The 22,605-nt window shown below is 38.3% G+C and overlaps 1 protein-coding gene and 1 pseudogene across 2 annotated transcripts in view; one reads left to right on the forward strand and one right to left on the reverse strand.

Annotated features, from left to right (window-relative positions):
* Positions 1-22,605, forward strand: part of UBR3 (ubiquitin protein ligase E3 component n-recognin 3) — a 178,775-nt gene that overhangs the window by 52,684 nt on the left and 103,486 nt on the right. For both annotated transcript variants that reach the window (XM_056110292.1, XM_056110293.1), the window contains exons 7-13: positions 3,687-3,817; positions 7,557-7,785; positions 8,202-8,381; positions 9,113-9,246; positions 17,078-17,164; positions 21,641-21,706; positions 21,819-21,908. In XM_056110292.1, the coding sequence (XP_055966267.1) occupies positions 3,687-3,817; positions 7,557-7,785; positions 8,202-8,381; positions 9,113-9,246; positions 17,078-17,164; positions 21,641-21,706; positions 21,819-21,908 (917 nt within the window). The remainder of the gene's footprint in view (positions 1-3,686; positions 3,818-7,556; positions 7,786-8,201; positions 8,382-9,112; positions 9,247-17,077; positions 17,165-21,640; positions 21,707-21,818; positions 21,909-22,605) is intronic.
* Positions 6,550-6,679, reverse strand: LOC130019854 (uncharacterized; annotated as a pseudogene).

The raw sequence follows: 22,605 nt of genomic DNA on the forward strand, positions 1-22,605 counted from the left end.
TTGGGAGCCTTTTCTCTGGATGTTTTCCATGAACTTTCAAATTATTGCCAATTTTCTGGGTTATTAGTTTGTTAGAATGTCTTTAGACGTCAATACAGGATTGTTGTTGACAGAATATTTAAAAATCTTGTACTTAAAAATAATACTTAAAAATATCTTGTAGTTTTAGTTGAGGCTTAGTTAAGTTGAGGCTCAACTTTTTTCAGTATTACTATGCTGTCTTGGGCTGGAATGATAGCACAGCGGGTAGAGTGTTTGCCTTGCATGCGGCCGACATGGCTGACCCGAGCTCTATTCTTCCGCCCCTCTTGGGGAGCCTGGCAAGCTACCAAGAGTATCTTGCCCGCGCGGCAAAGCCTGGCAAGCTCCTCGTGACGTATTCGATATGCCAAACACAGTAACAAGTGTCACAGTGGAGATGTTACTGGGCCCGCTCAAGCAAATCAATGAACAACGGGAGGACAGTGACAGTGACTGTGCTGTCTTATTTAACTTGTGAACTGCTGGCAGAGTGCATGAAGTTTGTTCTGTGGTCCAAGGATTCACACATGTGTTCTTCCTTCTCTTCTTCCTGGCTTAGCGGAGAGCCTATGATACCTGAAGGAAATTAGAAATCCACATGGCTGTGTGGCCTTTTGATTTAACAGAGTTGTCCTTGTGTTTATCTGAATCCTTGAAATACTGCCATTGAGACAGATCGGGGGGGAGGGACACTGGGGACATTGGTGGCGGGAAATGTGCGCTGGTGGAGGGGTAGGTGTTGGAACATTATATGACTAAAACCCTACCATGAACAACTTTGTAACTGTGTATTTCACTGTGTTTTAATAAAAAAATAAGAAAAAGAAATACATCACGAGTTGGAGCATCATTAGGCATATATACTGGAGTTGATTTTTATATTTTGGATTTTGGGTTATACCCAGCTGTGTTTAGGGATCACTTTTCTGGAGTTTAAACTTTCGGAAGGTCTACCCAGTACCATACCTTTAATAGTATCGGAAAGAGATCATATATTCCTAAAGCCAGATCAAATGTTGAAGATTTTTTTAAATCTCCCAAGCAGGGGATCCTTCCTGTTGATACGCAGACCTACTGTGTGGGCCTGATAGTTCCAGACTTAGGACTGGCTGTTTGCTTGCTGCTAGGGCCCAGCAGTGGTAGGATGTTAGGGCCACCTGTGGCTGTGGTGGTTGTGGGGTGAACATTCAGTGTCAGAGATCCAAACCCAAAGACTTGTGCATACAGAGCATGTGCTCTAAACCTTAAGCTGTTTTTTTTTTCTAATGATTTTTTTTTGTTTTTGTTTTTTTTTTTTTTGCTTTTTGGGCCATACCCGGCAATGCATAGGGGTTACTCCTGGCTCTGCACTCAGGAGTTACTCCTGGCGCTGCTTCAGGGGACCATATGGGATGCTGGGAATCGAACCCCGGTTGGCCACGTGCAAGGCAAACGCCCTACCCGCTGTGCTATCGCTCCAGCCCCCCTAATGAGTTTTGAGCAATAATTGTTATGCAAACTTGAAGTTTATTTTCTTTTAGAGTTGATTTTTTTCCCCACTGTTTGGATTACACTGAGTGACTTGTTTCTTGCTTGCTTTATGTTTTAGAAAATTTTTAATTTAATTTTATTCTTTTCAAAAATTTTATTTATTTATTTATTTTCTTTTTGGGTTACACCCGGCGATGCTGTTACTCCTGGCCCAGCTCTCAGGAATCACCCCAGGTGGTGCTCAGGGGACCATATGGGATGCTGGGAATTGAACCCGGGTTGGCCGCATGCAAGGCAAACGCCCTCCCCACTGTGCTATTGCTCCAGCTCCTTGCTTGCTTTATTGTATTCTTTCTTGCTTTTTTGACCACACAGCGTGGTACTCAGGGTTTGCCCCGGCTCTGTGCTCCTGGATAACTCCTGGTGGGACTTGGGGACCATATGAGATGCTGGGGATTAAACCTAGGTCAGCTGCATCCAAGGCAAGCATCTGGCCCACTGTTCTATCTCTCTGGCCCTTGAATGACATCTCTCTCTCTTCTGCTACTAGTAAGAACTAGTAGATTTTTTTTCCCTGATGATTTTTGAGCAATAATTGTTATGCAGACTTGAAGTTTATTTTCTTTTAGACTTGATTTTTTAAAATTTATTTTTGATTTAAGTATATACTATGAAGAAATGGAAATTTGAATTTGTAGAATTCCTGGTGGTTTAAAAAAAACCAAATGACTCACAACTGAAGATTGTAGTTTCGTTTTTGAAAAATTCTGTTTAGTAGCTTGAGAGTGAGCTGAAAATAAAATATGTAATGGTAGGAAGTGGGGAGGTATTATGCTAAATAAATACATAATTGCTCATTCTCAAAACCTAAAATACTCAGTATGAAGAAACTGAGACTCAGAGTGTGTTAGCTCACATGACAGAGATTATTGAATTATTTTCATGAACATGGCTGTATGCTGCTTGTTGGTACAGGTGTTACTGTTAGTTGGTACAGGTGATAACTCTTATTTTCAGATCTTTCATCTTATTCTAGACCTAGCACTGTCAGTGAGGGGATCCAGGAAAATGGCTGTAGGGGCTGGAGCACATGACTGGCATGTGGTTGCCTGGTCTGATTGTTGGCACTGCTTGGTTCCCTCAGCACCACTGGGATGTCCCTGGTTGCCCCCTGCACAGCTGAACTAATAGCACTGGGCTGAATAACTCCTCTCCCCTCTGCCTCCACCCTCTGTTGCTCCCTCCCCCATTACCGAATCAGTTCATTCCCGGCTAACACGTTCTCTTGATATTCAGAGTTCAAGACAATAAGAAACTAGTAGAATTATATAGTTTATCTTTTTTTCTTGTGGTGCCAGAATATTGAACCCAGGGCCTCACACTTGTGAGGCATATGCTGTACCATGAATCCTATTCCTGGTCCACTTGTAGTTCATTTCTAAGAAAAGAATTAGAGGGGCTGGAGCAATAGCACAGCAGGTAGGGCATTTGCCTTGCACACAGCCAACCCGGGTTCTATTCCCAGCATCCCATATGGTCCTTTGAGCACCGCCAGGGGTGATTCCTGAGTGCAGAACCAGGAGTAACCCCTGTGCATCGCCAGGTGTGACCCAAAAAGCAGAAAAAACAAAAAACAAAAAAAACCAAAATCCAAAAACAAAAAAAAAAATTAGAGGTAAGAAAAGAATTAGCCAACAGTTAAAGGTAGTTTATCATATACCTTTTGAAACCTTTCTTGACTGAGTTTGAAAAGGGGGCAGGGATGATCAGGAGACACTCCAGTCTTCTTTGTTGGAAAGAAGCTTCCAGCAGATAATTTTCAATCACTTTGAATACATTTGTCCAAAGGGGGCACCCTTTTTTCTGTTTGAGCTTGAGGAGGCATCTTGGGTTTTGCGTAAGGGTGTATATTCTAATGTTTCATATTAAAAAAATTCTTCACGAAAAAATAAATGTATATAAGAGTAAGCACTGTGTATTTATTCCCTTTATGACAGTAATTATTTTATTTATAAAGGGTGATTTGTGAAGGATGATTGAATCTTATAAAAAAAAGTATGGGTTTGGTGAGAGATTGGACTAATTTGATTGCTGGTACCATGTACTATTTCTGTATTCTCCCTTTGTCCCCTCAGTTGGCTATTTAAGTAGTTAAATCAACTTAAATAATTGCGTGATAACTTTTTCTTATGCAGATCAATCCATAATGGATGTTTTGAAACATAAAAGTTTCCTCGAAGAACTATTATTTTGGACTATAAAGTATGAATTTCCCCAGAAGATGGTAACTTTCTTACTCAACATGCTTCCAGATCAAGAGTATAAGGTATCTACACTTTTTTTTTCTTTCTGAAATTTTGCTCTTCTTTCTTTTCCTTGATAAATATTTCTTGGTTTAATGTAGGGCATTGTCTTGGTGTTAGCACTGTGAAAGACATTTAGCTTTTTCTGTTCCCAGCACTGGGAGCTGCACGATGATCTTAGAAGGTCTGAGGCAATTCTGTTTTACTGAGCATAATTTCTGAGGGTTGCCTTTCTTTGTGGGACATGGTCCACAGCAATTCCTTGTGTTTCTGTTTCTTTTTTTGGGCCACACGGGCTATGCTCAGGGGTTACTCTTGGGTTTGCATTCCGGAATTAATTTTGCCAGTGCTTAGAGGACCAAATCAGTTGGTGCTCTGGGGACCAGATTGAATTGAATGACTGAATCTCTATTGGCTGTGTGCAAGACAAGCACCATACCCACTGTACTACTCCCCAGCCTTCATAGAGATTTTTTTTTTTTGGGGGTCACACCCGGCGATGCTCAGGGGTTACTCCTGGCTCTGCACTCAGTGGTGGTGCTCGGGGGATCATATGGGATGCTGGGAATCGAACCCGGGTCAGGCCGCATGCGAGGCAAACGCCCTACCCACTGTGCTATCGCTCCAGTCCCTTCATAGAAATTCTTGAGGATATAATTGCACATATAAATGCATAATTGCAAATTGTAAGTTCTCTTAAGGAGAGGTACAGTGTGGGATAAAAATGTCAGTGAAGGCAAGTGTATTTAGATTCTGGAATTAAGGATTGGAAAAGCCTTGGGTAAATATCTGGTGGCTGTTATATTAATGTGTAATTACTGAATTATGTACACATGTAAAAACTCTTGGGGTGTGAACCTAGCTGTTACCATTGTAAGGTTATGACAAAGTGATCTAGTTTGGGTCTTCATACTTGCTTAGAATACAAGAGGAAATATACCTGTTACACACAGTACAGAGTATTGATTATATTTTACTGCATACTTGCTAGCACTACATAACTGTTGCACCCTGATTTTAAGCAATACCATTACTGTTAAAAAAAAACCAAAAATCTTCAAATAATGGTTACATTCTACCCCAGCCCCTTTTTTTGGGTAGGGGGAGCTGGGGCACACCCTGAGATGTTCAGGGCTTTTACACTCTGCTCAGGGATCACTTCTGGTGGGGTTCAGGAGATCATACAGGGTGCTGGTGATTGAACCCAGGTTGGCGCATGTGCAAGGCACGCTCCCTGCCCATTTGCTGTACTATCTCTCCAGTTTATATACCCCCCTTTTTTAAAAATAAAAAGTAGAAAAAAAGACAAAATCTGTGATGATTAATTATGCAGTAAAATATAGTAGATTTGTGGTCATTTTCCAGATTCAATAGAAGTTAAATTTTTTCTGTCATTTTGCCTCTTGGACCAAAAACATCTGGCATCGTTCAGGGGATCCTCGTGGTTCTGTGCTCAGGACATTTCCTGGTCGTGCTTGGGGAACCATACATAGTGCTGGGAATTGGCCCAGAGCTGGCTGCATGCAAAGTAAGCACTAAAAGTATGGTATCTCTAACTCCTAGAAGTTACTTATTTTGGGTTAATATAGCGATAGCACAGCGGGTAGGGTGTTTGCCTTGCACTCGGCCAACCTGGCTGACCCAGGTTTGATTCCTCCGCCCCTCTGGAGAGCCCAGCAAGCTACCAAGAATATCTCGCCCGCATGGCAAAGCCTGACAAGCTACCTGTGACGTATTTGATATGCCAAACACAATAACAAGTCTCACAATGGAGATGTTACTGGGCCTACTCAAGCAAATCGATGAACAACGGGAGGACAATGCTACAGTGCATGATAATAATTAATACCTCTGAGGTTTTTTTAGGTCAGACTTTAGATTTTTATTTTTGTTTTTTATTTAGATTTTTATTTTTAATTTGTTTATTTATGGGCTTGAGCGACAGCACAGCGGGTAGGGCATTTGCGTTGCATGCGGCCAACCCGGGTTTTATTCCTCTGCCCCTCTCAGAGAGCCCGGCAAGCTACTGAGAGAATCTCACCCACATGGCAAAAGCCTGGCAAGTTACCTGTGACATATTCAGTATGCCAAAAACAGTAACAAGTCTCACAATTTGTTGTGAGACGTTACTGGTGCCTGCTCGAGCAGATCGATGAACAGTGGGAGGACAGTGCTACCGTGCAGTTCATTTATTCCCCTTCCTTGGCTGTCCTGCTCTGTAGTGAATACACTCTTAAGTTGTGGTGCTCAGGTATTACGGTGCTTGCCAGAGGCCTCATGCTTTGGCATTGTGGTACTCACACACTCTTTGTTGTGGGATCTGGGAGTCCAAACAATGGAGCCCTGGGATTTTACTCAGGTGTGTGGGATGATGCCTGGGATTCACTAAAGGCCCACTGGCCTCAAACGTGCAATATAGATGGTTTTTCCATTGAGCTAGCCTTGAGCCCTGGATTTTGGGTAAGGTCTTTGCCTTGAATGCAGGCAGCCCAAGTTCAGTATCCCGCCAGGAGTGATCCCGAGTACAGAGCCAGGAGCAAACTGTGAATGAACATTGCCGGGTGTAACTCCAGCCCCTCCTCCCCTTCTCCCAATAAAATACATAGAAACAAAAAACGGATCTGGAGAGATAGTACAGCAGATAAAGCACTTAACTTGCCTTGCATGTGACTCACTCCGGTTCAGTCCCTATCATCACATATGGTCCCTGTACACTACCAGGAGTCATCCTTGAGAAAAGAATCAAGAGAAAACCATGAACTCATCGAGGTATGGGCCAAAAAACAATGAAAACAATAAATTTTGAAGTACAGAACAAAGATTCATTCTGTGATATTAATAAACTGATACTACACTTGATCTTCGCCAAAAGGCTGAGAAGCTATAGCACAGTGGTATGGCGTTTGCCTTTCGCGTAGCCAGCCCGGCCGAGTTCGATTCCTCCGCCCCTCTAGGAGAGCCTGGCAAGCTACCGAGAGTATCTCGTCCTCACGGTAAAGCCTGGCAAGCTACCCATGACGTATTTGATATGCCAAACACAGTAACAAGTAACAAGTAACAAGAAGTCTCACAATGGAGACATTACTGGGCCCTCTCGAGCAAATCGATGAACAACGGGAGGACAGTGACAATAAACTGATATATTTAAGAGCAAAGTGAAAATTATTTTTAAGCCATGGTATTTGTAATTGCTATAAAGCTTATATGCCTGATTTTTTTTTATTACCATAAAAAGTATTTTGCCAATGCTAATTAAAATGGTAGTATTTTGCTAATGCTAATAAAAGGAAAAATATGTTTAAGACTACTCTAGGACTGGGGCGATGGCAGAGAGGTCAGCTCTGGTCACAGTGCTACCAGTTTGATTTCTGGCTTTGAATGGTTCCCTGAGCTTTATTGGGTGTGGCCCCAGTGATGGCCCCTGAGATCTGTCGGGTTGATCCTGGAGGTCCCTGGCACCACAGGGTCTGAACAGTGTCTCATCTCTGGATTTAGGATTGAAGCTCTGGCCCAGTTGGCTGAATGTGGCCGGGAGTGGCTCCTGGGCTTCGTGAAGCACTGCTTGAGAGATCCCCCTCGCCCCCAGCACTGTCACAGGAAAAAGACTACTCACATCATTGACATTATTTTTTCAATTTCTTCGGAGATTATTTTGCTCTTAAGAGTTGTTTTAAAATGTTTATTGAATGTATTGGAAAATGTGCTATGAGACTGAAAATTAAACTGACAATGCTTTCTCTTTCTATTTAAAAACTTTCACAGGTTGCTTTTACGAAAACTTTTGTTCAGCATTATGCTTTTATTATGAAAACATTGAAGAAAAGTCACGAATCTGATACAATGTCTAACAGGATTGTGCATATTAGTGTTCAGTTGTTTAGCAATGAAGAGCTAGCCAGACAAGTAACAGAAGAATGTCAGCTGCTAGATATTATGGTCACTGTGCTCTTATACATGATGGAAAGTTGCCTTATTAAAAGTGAGCTCCAAGGTAAAATCAGAATTAATTTTCACTAGTTTTATTGCTAGAATACTTTGTGCAACTAGTTCAGAAATCCTTCTTAGTAAAATAGCTTTATTATAAATAATACTTTTAGAAGAAATATTTGAAAATTTAAGAAAATTTTAAAGAAAAACTCGAATATCTAATTTTATTTCCCACAGATAACACTTTGGGATATTTCTTTTCTATATTTTCAGTGATATTGGTAGAGTATATTTACAGGTGCATATACATACTTAAAAATAATGTTCCCATACTACACATATCAAGAACATGTATCTTTTAGTGATTACAATAATTTCTTTTTGCCATGTTTCTAATATTTAAAATAACATTATTAGTATGAGCCGTTGATATAGTTCTTATATTAAGCATTAATTTTGGACTATCCTTTTCTGTTTTAGATGAAGAAAATAGTTTACATGTGGTAGTGAACTGTGGAGAAGCATTACTGAAGAATAACACTTACTGGCCTCTTGTTAGTGACTTTATTAATATCCTTTCTCATCAAAGCGTGGCAAAGAGATTTTTGGAGGATCATGGTTTATTAGTTACGTGGATGAATTTTGTATCTTTCTTTCAAGGTACGAATTTTACTTAATTTTTTAAATTAAAAACATTTCCAAATTGCCTGGTGCTAAGTGATTAAATACTAGTGAAAAGATAAAAGCACATTCTTTGGTTGTATGTGTAATGCCTTATTTTAATTAAATAATAGGTACCTTAAAATTTTTTCTGAAACTATACCAGGGACTTACAAAAAATGTTAAATTATTAAAAGGAAAACACAAATACTACTTTTGAAGCATTAAATCTGGGACCTGGAGCGATAGTACAGTTGGTAGGACACTTGTTTTGCATACTGCTGGCTAGGGTTCAATCCTTGGCATCCCATATGACCTCCTGAGCACCACCAAGAGTGATCCTTAAGCACAGGGCTAGGAGTAAGCCCTGAGCATTGCTGGGTGTGGCCCCTAAACAAAAATCCAAAAAAAGCGCATTAATTTAGAAAATTCTAATCTATCTCCCAAGAAGGGTTCGTAACATTTTCATAAGTATTTCATTTTAAAAGTTTGAAATTCTTATTTCATATACTTAATTAGATTATCTAAGAATTCATGAAATTTCTAAGAAACTCTAGATGTAACAATTTCTGAAAGGACTAGCTTACTGTATTTTTAATAGCTCAACTATTTCTATGCAGATTGTATAATTTTATGTAATTTGCTTGCGTGAGGCTAGAAAGTGTTTTTATTTTTTATGTGAATAGTTGCTTTTATTTTGCAAAATTTATGTCCACTTTAATTTTTTCAAGGTATGAACTTGAATAAGCGAGAGCTAAATGAGCATGTGGAATTTGAGTCTCAGACCTACTACGCTGCCTTTGCTGCTGAACTTGAAGCCTGTGCGCAGCCAATGTGGGGGCTCTTATCGCATTGTAAAGTCAGGGTATGTTCAGACTGTTAATTCTGTAGTTTTACTGAGTTTTTGAAATGATTAAGAGAAAGAATTGTGTAAACAGTGGTTTGTTAACTCACATATAGTAATGGTCAGTGTTTACAGTTGAATTCAGCTCTGTGAAAACTAAGACATATTCTTAGGTACGTCACAGTTTATCTTTTCAGGTCTTTCTAGTCTTATATTGAAAGTAGTTGTTGAAGCTTTGTAAATCTCCCTCCCCATTCATCTTGATTGTTTCATTCTACTCATTGCTTGTTTCCTCATGCTGCTTGTCTTTCAGGGAATGAGAATAGTTCTTACCAAAGTTTATATTATTAATGTTCTTAGTTCTATAGCAGCATACATTTCATATGATTTCCAGTTGGTTAGAAAAGAATCTTAAGATTATTTTTTTTTTTAATTTTTATTAGTGACAAACCAAGAGGTACAGTTGTAGACTTACAAATTTTTGTGCTTGGGTTTCAATTGTACATTGATTAAGTACCCATCCATCCACCAGTGCCCATTTTCTACCACCATGGATCCCAGTATCCCTCCAACCCCCCATACCCCCCATACCACCCTGCCTCTGTGGCAGGGCATTCCCTTTTGTTCTCTCTCTCCTTCTGGGTGCTGTGTTTTGCAAAAGAGGCATTGAGTGGCAATCAATGGTCTGTATTCTACTTTCAGCATGCTTCTCCCATCCTGGGAGGATCCTCCCAGTACTCTTTATTTGGTGCTCCCTTCTCTATCTGAGCTGCCTTTTCCCCTAGCATGTGTGACTGGTCTCCAAACCATGGAGTAAACCTCCTGGTACCTATCTTGGCTAGTTTGGCATCAACATAACTTCTTAGAATTCTCTAAGAAGGTGCTCATTTGAAATTTTATTTAGTTTTTTTTCTATATGAATATAGATATTTTAATTTTGCATTTTAAATTTGATCTGAAGACTCCCGGAATCCTTAGACAGTTCAGAGAAAGGAATCCCCTGACCCTGAACTTAAAGTCTTGACTAAAATTGTGATTTTTGGTTGAAATGTAAAAGTCTGCTTTTATTTTCAGGCCTTTTATGAAGCTCTCTTTCATAAACTATTTAAACATATATGTTCCTGGAAGCTATTTTACTTTACTTTTTATGTTGTCAGTTGTTCTCGACCTGCAAATGCCTCACAACTTCGTTGTAGTCTAGCCGGGTTCTAATTTTTAACAGCTATGGTTATTTATGTAGATCTTAGAGTTACACAAATTTTTTGCAGGTAATTACTTAAAAAAAATCTCTGCATATACATACTATAGACTCTATGCCACTTAATGATGTGTTGTGTGATACAGCTATCTAATAAAGATAGCTTTCTTCCCTGGTCCAGCCCGTTTTGCCTAACCTATAATCAGATATCAAGGATTATTTCTTCCATTCTGGACATGTCTCCCCGCCACTTGTTTCCTTTACCTTTATATATCCCTTTATATTAAAACAAATCTGAGTTATTACGATGATTTATTAACTGGTTTTCCTGTCTTTAGATTATTCCTAAATTGATATGTTCCAGTACATGTTTTCTAAATCTCATACCAAATTTCTTCTTTGCTTAAAAATCATTTAGATTCTTGGGCTATGGAGATAGATGACAAGGTTGTTTGTTCTTTGTACACAGAAGGTCTGGGTTGGATCCCACACACCACCTGGTCCCCTGAGCATTACCAGATGTGACCCTTCTACCCCCACCCTCCTAGTGCTTTCCAAGAGTAGCTAATCCCCAAAAAACAAGCCAAAAAAAAAAAAATTCAAATTCCTGTCTACAGAATAGGACCGCTTTATTTTTTCTTTTCTTTTTTTTTTTCCCCTTTTTGGGTCATACCCAAACAGGAGTTATGTTCCACTAGAGACAGGGATTACTCCTGCCTCTGCACTCAGTAATTACTCCTGGCGGTACTCTGGGGACCATATGGAATGCTGGGATTCGAACCTGGGTCAGCCACATACAAGGCAAATGCCCTACCCGCTATGCTCCAGCCCCCAGTACTGGTTTCTTAAAGAGACATTAGATTCTTTATTTTATTTTTTTATTAGTGAAACACCATGAGATACAGTTGTAGACTTACAAGTTTTTGTGCTTGGGTTTCAGTTATACAATGATCGAGTCCCCATCCCACCACCAGTGCCTATTCTCCACCCCCAGAGACATTAGATTATTAAGAACTTGTTTTTAGTTCTCATTGTTTATTGTCCGATATTCCCTCTACTTCCATGCTTTATAAAGTGTTACATAAATCCACCCCTCTGGATTGACTCCAGGGGCCTTGCTTTGCGTGTTTAATGCCAACTTTGCAAAGCTTGCATTCTACTGCTGAGCCACCTTCCAGGCCCTTTTAATCAACTTAGACAGGAAATGCCTAAAAATTGTTAGTAGTTTTTTCTGACTTCATAAATTTAAACAAGAAGAAAGGTTTACTTAAAGAAAAATTACATTTTCTAATTGTAAAATAGCATTAGGGGGCAAAGGGAAAAACTGTTATAGCTTTATTTCTTTGTATATTTTCCCCAAATGCCACTTGGTTATTAAAATTATTAATACACAGATAATCAAGCAATATTAATTCAGTAGTGTATGAATTAAATAAAGGTTGGCATCTTTTTAGGATATTAACTCATTTTTTTTCCTTTGCTGAACCAAAACAACTAAGCTATAAAATCTCCATCTAGTGGCAGTTTTTGATTATTGCAGGCTTGTCAGAAATTGAGCCTCTCTTTAGAATGCGTCACTGTTAGTGAGTGCAAGGTTGACATAGAGCACTTCTCATACATTTTTCTCTTATGCTTTTAACTTTTGTACTAAGAGGTGGATGTTGTTTTACCCATTTTTTATTTTATTTGGAGAAATTGAGGCTCAAAATTTAAGTAATTTGCTCAAGATTTTAAAACTAATAAGTAGATAGAATGCATGCTGATTTTTTTTTTTTTTTGAGATGGGAGGAGGTGTTAATGGTAGAAGATGAGGGAGAGAGGATCTAAATATCGCTATTTTTAAAAAGCTGTATTCAGGGGCCAGAGATTTAGCTCAGAGAGGTGGAATTTATGCTTTGCATGTTTGATGCCAACTTTGCCTCACGGCTGCCCACCTTCCCAACTTTCCTCCTGGTTGGTGTGGCTGTGTGGCGTCTGGCACTGATGGGCCTGAGCAGGGCTTGAGAACTGAGCCATTGGGCTTACACGGCAAGGCCAGATATTATGGGGGTAGCTTCTGGACCCTGAGACAAACTGAGAATTTCTCCACTCCTCCCCTGTAAGTTATATTTTGTGAAACTGTCACTTTTTCAGAGATAAAATTTTCAAATTATCTTCTTTGAAAGAACTCAGAGTACTAGGTATTTTTATGTAATTATGTATAGAGTGTTACAGATAAATATGTATATATATATTATATAGTACTAACCTGGCAAGCTACTGAGAGTATCTTGCCCGCATGGCAGAGCCTGGCAAGATCCAGTGGCGTATTGGATATGCCAGAAACAGTAACACTGATGTGTCTCATTTCCCTGATTCTGAAAGAGCCTTCAATGAGGCACCGTTGGGAAGGACGAGTAAGGAGAGGCTGCTAAACTCTCAGGGCTAGCACGAATGCAGACGCTACTTGTGCCTGCTTGAGCAAATTGGTGAATAACGGGATGATAGTGATACAGCTATATAGTACTGGGGATTGAACCCAGGTCCCCCTTTCACATATAGAGCAGGTGTTCTATCATTGAGTCACTTTTGGCCCAAGTTAATTTTTTTTCAGAAAGCATGTATTAAATTTATACTGTTGTCAAAATATATAAGGGTCCTTATTTCTTACCTGCCATTTTAATTTGGTTATGATATTATTTATGGTAATTAAAAATTACCATTCAGTTTTCTTCAGAAAGGCACAGAGAATAGAATTTGTACAAAATAATTTTTATAAAGTGTTTCACATAGGATGGATTAAAATTGGGTGAAATGGTTAGCAGGGAAACTAGAGAAGTAGCAGTTGGATTGTATAGTAGGAGAAAAGATGGAAATAGAAATGAAACTATACAGTAATGTCCAGGAAAATTTAATTAACAAGATTGTAGACTAAATAGGAAGAAGTTCAACAAGTGTGAGAGATTCAGTCTTCTTTAAAGAACTCTGGAAATTTATGTATGATATTTTTATACACTTGAACTGATGAGTTTAATCTGTTGGGCGTTGATACTACCTGTACTTTTTTTTCTGTTTTTTTTTTTTCTCTTGAACCACCGTGAGATACAGTTACAAAGCTTTCATGTTTGAGTTTCACTCATACAATGATCAAACACCTGTCCCTCCACCAGTGCACATTCTCCACCACCAGTGTCCCCAGTATACCCCCTTTCCACCCCTCCCCCTGCCTCCATGGCAGACAATTTCCCCCATACTGTCTCTCTACTTTTGGGCATTATGGTTTGCAATACAGATACAGAGGGCTTATCATGTTTGGTCATTTATCTACTTTTAGCATATACCTCCCATCCTGAATGATTCCTCCAACCATCATTATCTTAGTGATCCCTTCTCTATTCCAGCTGCCCTCTCCCCTAGCTCATGAGACAGGTTTCCAACTATGTGTCAATATTCCTGTCTACTGTCCTTGGGTGTTTCATATTATGTTATTTTATATTCCACAAATGAGTGCAGTCCTGTGTCTGTCCCTCACTTTCTGACTCAGTTTCACTTAGCATGCTATTCTCTATGTCCATCCACTTATAAGCAAATTTCACGACTTCCTCTCCTAACAGCTGCACTGTATTCCATTGTGTAGATGTACCAAAGTTTCTTTTTTTTTAGATTTTTATTAGTGAAACACCATGAGGTACAGTTGTAGATTTACAAGTTTTTGTGCTTGGGTTTCAGTTATACAATGATCAAATACCCATCCCTCCACCAGTGCCCATTCTCCACCACCACTGATTCCTGATCACAGTATCCCTTCCACCTCCCCCCCCCCCCCCCCCCAAGTCCTCTGTTCTTGGGCACTGAGGTTGTTTCTAGATTCTGGCTATTGTGAACAGTGCTGCAATGAACATACAGGTGCAGATGTCATTTCTACTGTACTGTTTTGTACCCTCGGCTACCTGTACTTTTGTTTATTTATTTATTTGCTTTTTGGGTCACACCTAGTGATGCGCAGGGTTCACTATTTTTTTAAATTTATTTTTATTTATTTCATTTATTTTTTTACATTTTTAAAAAAATTTTACTTATTATTTTTTTTGCTTTTTGGGTCACACCCAGCGATGCTCAGGGGTTACTCCTGGCCCTACACTCAGGAATTACTCCTGGCGGTGCTCAGGGGACCACATGGGATGCTGGGAATCAAACCTGGGGTAACTGCGTGCAAGTTAAATGCCTTACCCACTGCGCTATCACTCTAGCCCCTACTTGTACTTATATTATACATTGATTCATCCCTCCTTCAGTATTTTAACTTTCCTTGAGATAAAACCTACATATCATAAAGGTAAAGGTAAAGGCCCTCCCGTTGATCGTCGATTTGCTCGAGCGGGCCCAGTAACAGTCTCCATTGAAGACTTTGTTGTTACTGTGTCTGGCATATCGAGATACTCTCGGTAGCTTGCCGGGCTCTCCGAGAGGGGCGGAGGAATCGAACTCGGGACGGCCATGTTGGCCGCTTGTAAGGCGAACGCCCTACCGCTGTGCTATCGCTCCAGCCCCATATCATATCATACATATCATATCATATTACATATCATATCATATCATATGGTGCTATCGCTCCAGCCCCATATCATATCATACATATCATATCATATTACATATCATATCATTTCATATTACATATTTCATATTACATATACATATTACATATTTCATATTACATATCATAAAAACCACCATTTTAAAGTTGTACAATTCAGTAGTTAATAGTATATTTAGAAAGTTGTGTACTCATTATTCTAGAACACTCCATTACCTCTCAAAGAAATTTTTTATCTCTCAATTCTTTTTGTTTTGTTTTGGGGTCACTCCAGCAATGTTCAGGGCTTATTCCTGGCTCTGCACTCAGGAATCATTGCTGGTGGTGCTTGGGGAATTCTGTGGAATGCCGGGATCAAAGCTGGGTCAGCTGCCTATAGTCAAATGCCCTACTGGCTTTACTATCACTTTTGCCCCTTGTTTCTCCCAGTTCTAATGTTTCCCTCTGGAAACCCTGCTTTTCCTCTGTCTCTGTGAATTTACCTAATCTAGACATTTCATGTCAGTGGAATCACATGGTATGTGATCTTATGTGTCTGTATTTTTCATTTAACTGTTTTCATGGCTCAGAACTGTTGTAGCATATATTATTACTTCATTCCTCTCTCTTACTAAATAATCCATTTTATAGTCCTATATTTGTGAACAATAGAGATACATTCTGAAAAATACTTCATTAGGTGGTTTTATAAATATGTAAGTGTTCTAGAGTGCACAATAATAGAAGATAGCTTAGTTTATTTATAGGGATCACTGTTGTATATATGGTTCAGTATTCTCTATAGGGACATATGGAACATGACTGTTAGCACATTTCATTTGCTCATTTGTGATGTAGTTGTATTTTGGTTACTGTGAATAATGTCACTGTGAATATATGTATACTTTTGGTGTGAACATAAATTTTCAGTTTTCCTGTAAAAGTGAAATTTCTTTAACTTTAACGTGAAAGTGATTATATAATTTTACATTTCCTACCAGAAGTATTGGAGTTCTAATTTTCCCATATGCTTGTCAATGGTTTTTTTTCTTTACTTTTTAAAGGTTGTATCCATACTAGTAGGTTTAAAGTGGTATTGTAGCTTTGATTTGCATTTTCCAAAGACTTAGTGTTGAGATTCTTTTCATATGCTCATTAACCATTTGTGGATTGGTTTTGGAGAAATTTCTGTTTAAATTCTTTGCTACTTTTTTGGTATCCCAGGGGAGCAGAGGTTGTGGAGCCATACTTGGTATTGCTCAGGGCCTACTCCTGGTAGGGCCAGAGATCAAAACCAATGGGTTGGCCACATGCAAGCTAAGTGCCTTAACCCATGGACTATCTCACTGGCTCTGGGCATTTTTAAAAAAGAGCCACAATATATTTTTCATTTAACTTGATATTTATCTATTTTGTTTATTTATCTCTCCATAAAACTGTCTTTTTCCAGATACCCTCATTTAAGTGCTAATATTTCTAAAATATTTTTGTAAGCTGATATAGTCACAGGGGTTTATATTTTCAATATAAAGAGTTCTTATGTTGACTACATTTTTAGTACCCATAATGTAAAAGTTACCACTTCAACCAGTTTTAGGTATAAAATCTAATAATATTTAATACATTAGATAATGTATTAAATGTATTAAATAGATAACGATAGTATTTGCATATTAAATACTACCATTATCTATTTAATACATTATCTGTTTCCAGAACATTTTCATCTGATCCCTTCCCACTCCCAATAAAATCAATTCGATACCTGTTGAACAATAATATTAAGGAACATAAAATATTTCTTGAATCTCTTTCAGTGGAATACAGTTTACATCACATAAAATTATTTTAGCTTATATTCATTTTCAGAAATATTCAGAGCATACCGTGTTCTTCAGTTTTCATAATTGTTGTTGGTCTGCTACTATTTGTAATTTAATTTTCAAATAGTAAGGATAATACTATTTGCAGTAGTATAATTTCTTATTTATAGAAAGGATAATTTCTTCAGAAAGCAGATAGTTATTTTAAAACTATTATAAATAAGCAGTTGAAAATGTGTACATATTTAACTGTAAAACTTATATGACTTATTATTTTAGGAAACTCAAGAATATACTCGAAATGTTGTTAGATATTGCCTTGAAGCTCTTCAGGACTGGTTTGATGCTATTAACTTTGTTGATGAGGTATGTATGTTCCAAGTAAGTGTAAAAACATTTAAGAAAGGTGTTAGATTTTATTTAACACAGAAAATCTATTTTTATGGGACAAGAGAAAGAAGTCAGAATAAGCAAAATGCTGTTAGATATTTTTTTTTCTTTTTGAATTTGTGGGGGCCTTAACCTGATGATACTCAGGGGCTACTCCTAATTTTTTGCTCAGGGATTACTCTTATAGGTAATTAGGGGATCGTAGATAGTGGCAGGGATTGAACTGGGATCAGTACATACAAGGCAAGAGCTTTAACACTTGTAGTATATCTCTAGCCGAATACTTAGTAAGAGAAGATTTGGGAGACCAGTTCTTTGTCATTTAGGAAATTCCACAGTGCATTAATCATGTTTGCATATTTCCTAAAGAAGGGTTTAATTCAATTTTTTTTTTTTTTTACTAAATATGTTATGTCTCAGTATTTCTCAGGAGTGAAAATTTCATTTGAAGAAAAGAGACAGTGCAATTGTGAATAGAATAGAGGAGATTAATGGGAAGAATATCACAACTTAATGGTCAGTGTTCTTCTATGGGCTTGAATGGTAGTGGTTGTTATTAAAAGTAAACTGAGAAGAGCTGCCACAAAACATGCTCTGTATGCATTAAAACAAAAATTTGCTTTCAATTGGTCAGCAACAGAAACCCCTTTTATTCATGTCAAAACGTTGGGTCAGAATGTCATATGCAGAAGGGAGACACGTGTCAGATAGTTTTAATCCCCCATTTGTTTTCTGAACCTTGGGTAGATGGAACTCTTCATTTATTGAGGTGGGAGGGGGACTTGCATTTATGTATTTTGATTTCTTTAAAAAATTTTTGATGCAGCCACAGATAGTGAAAAGTTGGAAATACAAAGAATATTCTTTCTTTGAACTATTGAGAATTAAACTGTTTACTTGATGTCCATTAGTGACTAATACTAGTATGTTTTCTAAACACAGACCATTGTCTTTTGTAACCAGACACAGCTCTAAAAATTAGTAAATTGATAGTACATTATCAGTATATAATCTTTAGAATTGTTCATATTTTAGAAATTAGAAATTATCCGTGATACCCTTTATTCCAAATTAAGTTGCGCGTGATTATTGAGATATTGAGTCTCAACTCTCCTTTTGGAGCAGTTTCTCTTCTTTCCTTGCCTTTCAGCACAATAATTTTGAAGAGTACACTCAGTGATTTTGTAGAATTTCCTTCAAACCTGTGTTTGTTTCATGAGTAGATTCAGATTTCCTTACGGTCTCTTTCACTGGAATATAGGATTATAGGAATGGTAGTGCAGTCTTTTCATTGTCCTAATACCACAGGACTTAGTTTAGTTTCTCTAACAGGAAGAAACCTGGCCTTCATTATCCTAATCATAGTCAATATCTACCCATTTATCCACATATGTATTTATATTATATTCTTTTGTTGGTGGGGCACATCTCGTGGTGCTCAGGGGTTACTCCTGGCAGGTTCAGGAGACCTTATAGGGTGCTGGGGATTGAATGCAATTGGCCATGGGCAAGGTAATCCCTCTACCCACTATACTATCTCTGCAGCTTTAATCATATTCTTTATATAGCCAATATCCTTATTTTACCAGTCCTTTTAAATGTCTTGGTTCTTTTGAAGGGGGTGTTCCTTAGTTACTGTGTTCTTTCTTAATTCCCTCATCAGCTGCCTGTTATCACTTTTTTTACAAACCAGGTAATTTAGCCATAGGGAGGTTAAATAAAGTTTTACTGTTGGATATTTGAACTTATATATAATACTGTTACAGAAAACTGAGGGAGATTCTGATTTAGCTAGTGTAGAATATATTACTAGAATAATTATAACAGAGGGAAAGTTTATTTTTTAATTGTAGTTGTGGCAAAATACAGATAGATATTTACCATCTTAATCATTTTCAGCTTACAGTTTAGTTGTGTTAAGTATATTTACATTGTTTTGCATTCTGTCTTTGGAACCTTTTGTTTTGTGAAGTGCATCTCTCTGTCCAGTAAAAATTTTTCCCCCCTCCCCATTAACCCTTAACACCACCATTATGCTTTTTTTTTAATGTCTTTTTTATATCTTACACACTTTATAAGGAAACTATTTGTCTTTTTTGGTGACTGATACATTTTACTTACAATGTCTGAAAGGTTCAGTTTTGTTGTAACGAATCATGAATCACGACCATCCTGTTATTCGTGGATTGCCTCCAGCAGGCCCCAGTAACGTCCTAGCCCTGAGATTTTTAAAAAAGTGCCATATTCAAGGTTCTTTCAGAGTTAGGAGAATGAGACCCATCATTGATGAGAATGAGACCCAACAATGATGGGTCATTGTTGTAACATGTGTCAGAAATTCCTTTAAAGGGAAGGCAAGCTTTTTTTGAATAATTTTCTGTAGAGGTGTATTTAGATGTTGAGAGACTTATTCTAATTTGTTTTGTACAAAAGTAAATCCAGAGATTGTGATAGCACTTTTTCTAACTTACCTGATTATATTATTGCAATTATTGGAAAGTTCTGGTTAATTTTTTTTATTTTCTCTTTTTGCTTTTTGGGTCACACCTGGCGATGCACAGGGGTTACTCCTGGCTCTGCACTAAGGAGTTACTCCTGGCAGTGCTCAGGGACCATATGGGGTGTTGGGAATCGAACCCGGGTCGGCCGCGTGCAAGACAAATGCTCTACCTGCTGTGCTATCTCTCTAGCCCCTCTGGTTAATTTTTTAGAATTCCCTCCCCCCTCTCCCTTTCCTCTTTGTTGATCTTGCAATGAAGGGTGACAGTGTGGTTGCACCACATACCTGGCTCTGGAATCACATCATTTTGCTGTGCTCAGTTTCAGTTTCAACCTGGCTTCAGTTTCACCAAGGTTTCACTCCTTTAGTTGTGGTGCTTGGGCACATATTCTCTGGGGGTCATTTTCTTTAATTGAGGCACACAAGTTCGAGTTGTGATGCTTTTTAGGGAGTCATTATAATGCTCACAAAAGCTTGCTAGGAGTCACACGTCCCAGCTGCAGCACTTGCATATCTTTTTAGTTTGTGGTGCTTACGCACACCTGTCTGCAGTGTGACTGGAAATCACTTGTGCTGGGGAGCACAGGCTCTTAAGATCACACTAGGTTCATGTGGACACTGGCAATTTTAACTTGTGACTGCTTGTTTGTAAGACAGGTGCTCTGAGACACTGTACTAGTCCTCTGGGCCCTGGATAGGAAATAAAACATTAAAAAAATTTGTTATTGGGCACCACACATAGTAGGTTGGGGGCTACTCCTTGCTCTGTAGTGGGTGGTTGCTACCGACCTTGCTCAGGGGACCATGCAGTGCTGGAGCAGAACCTGGACCTCCTGTAAGGCAGGTGTGCACTCTGCCTGTGGAGCTCTCTTTGGCCCTGAGTAAAATTTTTATCTTGAAAAAACTTCACTAAAATTTATAAAAGCATCAAAAGTCAGCATCTTTTAATCTTCATCCTTGTTAAAGGACAATTATGCTGCAATTTTGCCCCTTATAGTGATAGCTTAGCTCATGGATTCATAAGTTTAAAACAGAATCTTATAATATTCATAAGGTACCAGTGGTCCTTTACATATTCTGTCCTGTTGCCTATGGATGAAGGCTGTGTCCTTGGTTATGATTTGGAGAGCAGCTCACCCTGCTTGTGAAGGAACTTAGCCAGTATCTTCACTTACTCCTCACTTTAGGGCTACTCGTAGTCTTTCACCAACAATTTAATATAACAGTAGAGTCCAGACTAGCCTTTTAGTTTGTTATTTGTTAACTTTAGGAAGTTATTTAGGTTTGCTAAGATTGAATTTCCTAATTTATAAATTGAAGACCTTAATTACTCCTATTCCAGACGATTCCTACTAGGATTAAAGTCATAAAGCTCTTAGCTTGGAGATTTAGCACATAGTAAGTGCTTAGTGAACATTAGTTGTTCTTATTGGTAGTGTCCTGTTTGGATGCATGTATATGAAGATGCCCAACTGTTCTACTTTAAAGAGAAGTCTGTTTCATCTCTTGTCGTGTAAAGTTGCTTCAGAGGATTTTTAAAGTTGAGTAGTATACAATTTCTACTTTCAAGGAACTTGTATTTTGGTGTTTAAAAGTGTACATTTAGTTATTAAAAAGAAACTTTATGTTCTAAAAATGTAAGGTTTTTGTTGTGCTGTTTTTTGGCCACACCTAGAGATGCTTAGGGCTTACTTCTGGCTCCACACTCAGAGATCACTCCTGGTGGTTCTCAGGTGACCATATGGGATTCCAGGGATCAAATCTGGGTTGGCCATGTACAAAGAAAGCACTCTACCTGCTGTACTATTGCTCCCGTAGCATTAAAAAAAAAAAAAGCTTTGATTAAAACATATGAAGTAAAATCTGGGTGAAAGTATGCTTTTAGAATTTTAAAGTCTTTGAACTTCTGTAAACATTCTTTAACTTCGAATTATTATTATTATTATTTTTAGCCAGCACCCAACCAAGTTACTTTTCATTTGCCACTGCATCGCTACTATGCTATGTTTTTGAGTAAGGTAAGACTGTCATCAAATACTTGATTTTTATTTTCACATATTAAGTACTGAAATATTGAATAATCACTTTATAAATAAGTATTGAAGTAACCTCTTTAATCATAATTTTTAGGCTGTGAAATGTCAAGAATTAGATTTGGATTCCGTTATACCAGATCAGGAAATGTTAATGAAACTAATGATTCACCCACTCCAAATTCAAGTATGTATTTTGGTTTTAAAAAGTTTTGAATTAATTTTCCTTGGTTGAATGATTCTTCCTGTATTTTATTTGTATGCCTTTATCATTCTTATTCCAGCTAGTGTTGAAAAACATTTTATTTCTGTTTTTGGGGCCACACCCATCGGTATTCAAGGATCACTTCTGGGAAGGCTTCCTGGATCTTATGGGATGCCAGGGATTGAACCCTGGTTGACTGAGTTCAAAGCAAATGCCCCACCCTCTCTAGTTCCACATGTTTTAAAACTGTGATTTAGATTAAGTACTTATGTATATATGTGTGTGTGTGTGTGTGTGTGTGTGTGTATATATATATATATATATATATATTTGCTTTTTGGGTCACACCCGACGGTGCATATGGGTTACTCCTGGCTCATGCCCTCAGGAATTACTCCTGGCGGTGCTCGGGGGACCATACTGGATGCTGGGAATCGAACCCGGGTTGACTGTGTGCAAGGCAAACACCCTACCCGCTGTGCTATCACTCCAGCCCCAAGTACTTATATTTTTGCCAGGTTATATTTAGGTGGCTTTTGTTTCGTGAGGTTTACATTTAGTTATAATTTACTGAGAATTTGTTTCACTGTTACCTAGAGAGGAGTTTTAGCACTACAGTATTGTTTTGGCCCAACTCTAAAGGGGGGGGCGGGGGCAGTGGCTACTGTTGTTATTTTAT

Source organism: Sorex fumeus, unplaced genomic scaffold (assembly GCF_029834395.1).
Source record: "Sorex fumeus unplaced genomic scaffold, SorFum_2.1 ptg000009l, whole genome shotgun sequence".
Classification (NCBI taxonomy): domain Eukaryota; kingdom Metazoa; phylum Chordata; class Mammalia; order Eulipotyphla; family Soricidae; genus Sorex; species Sorex fumeus.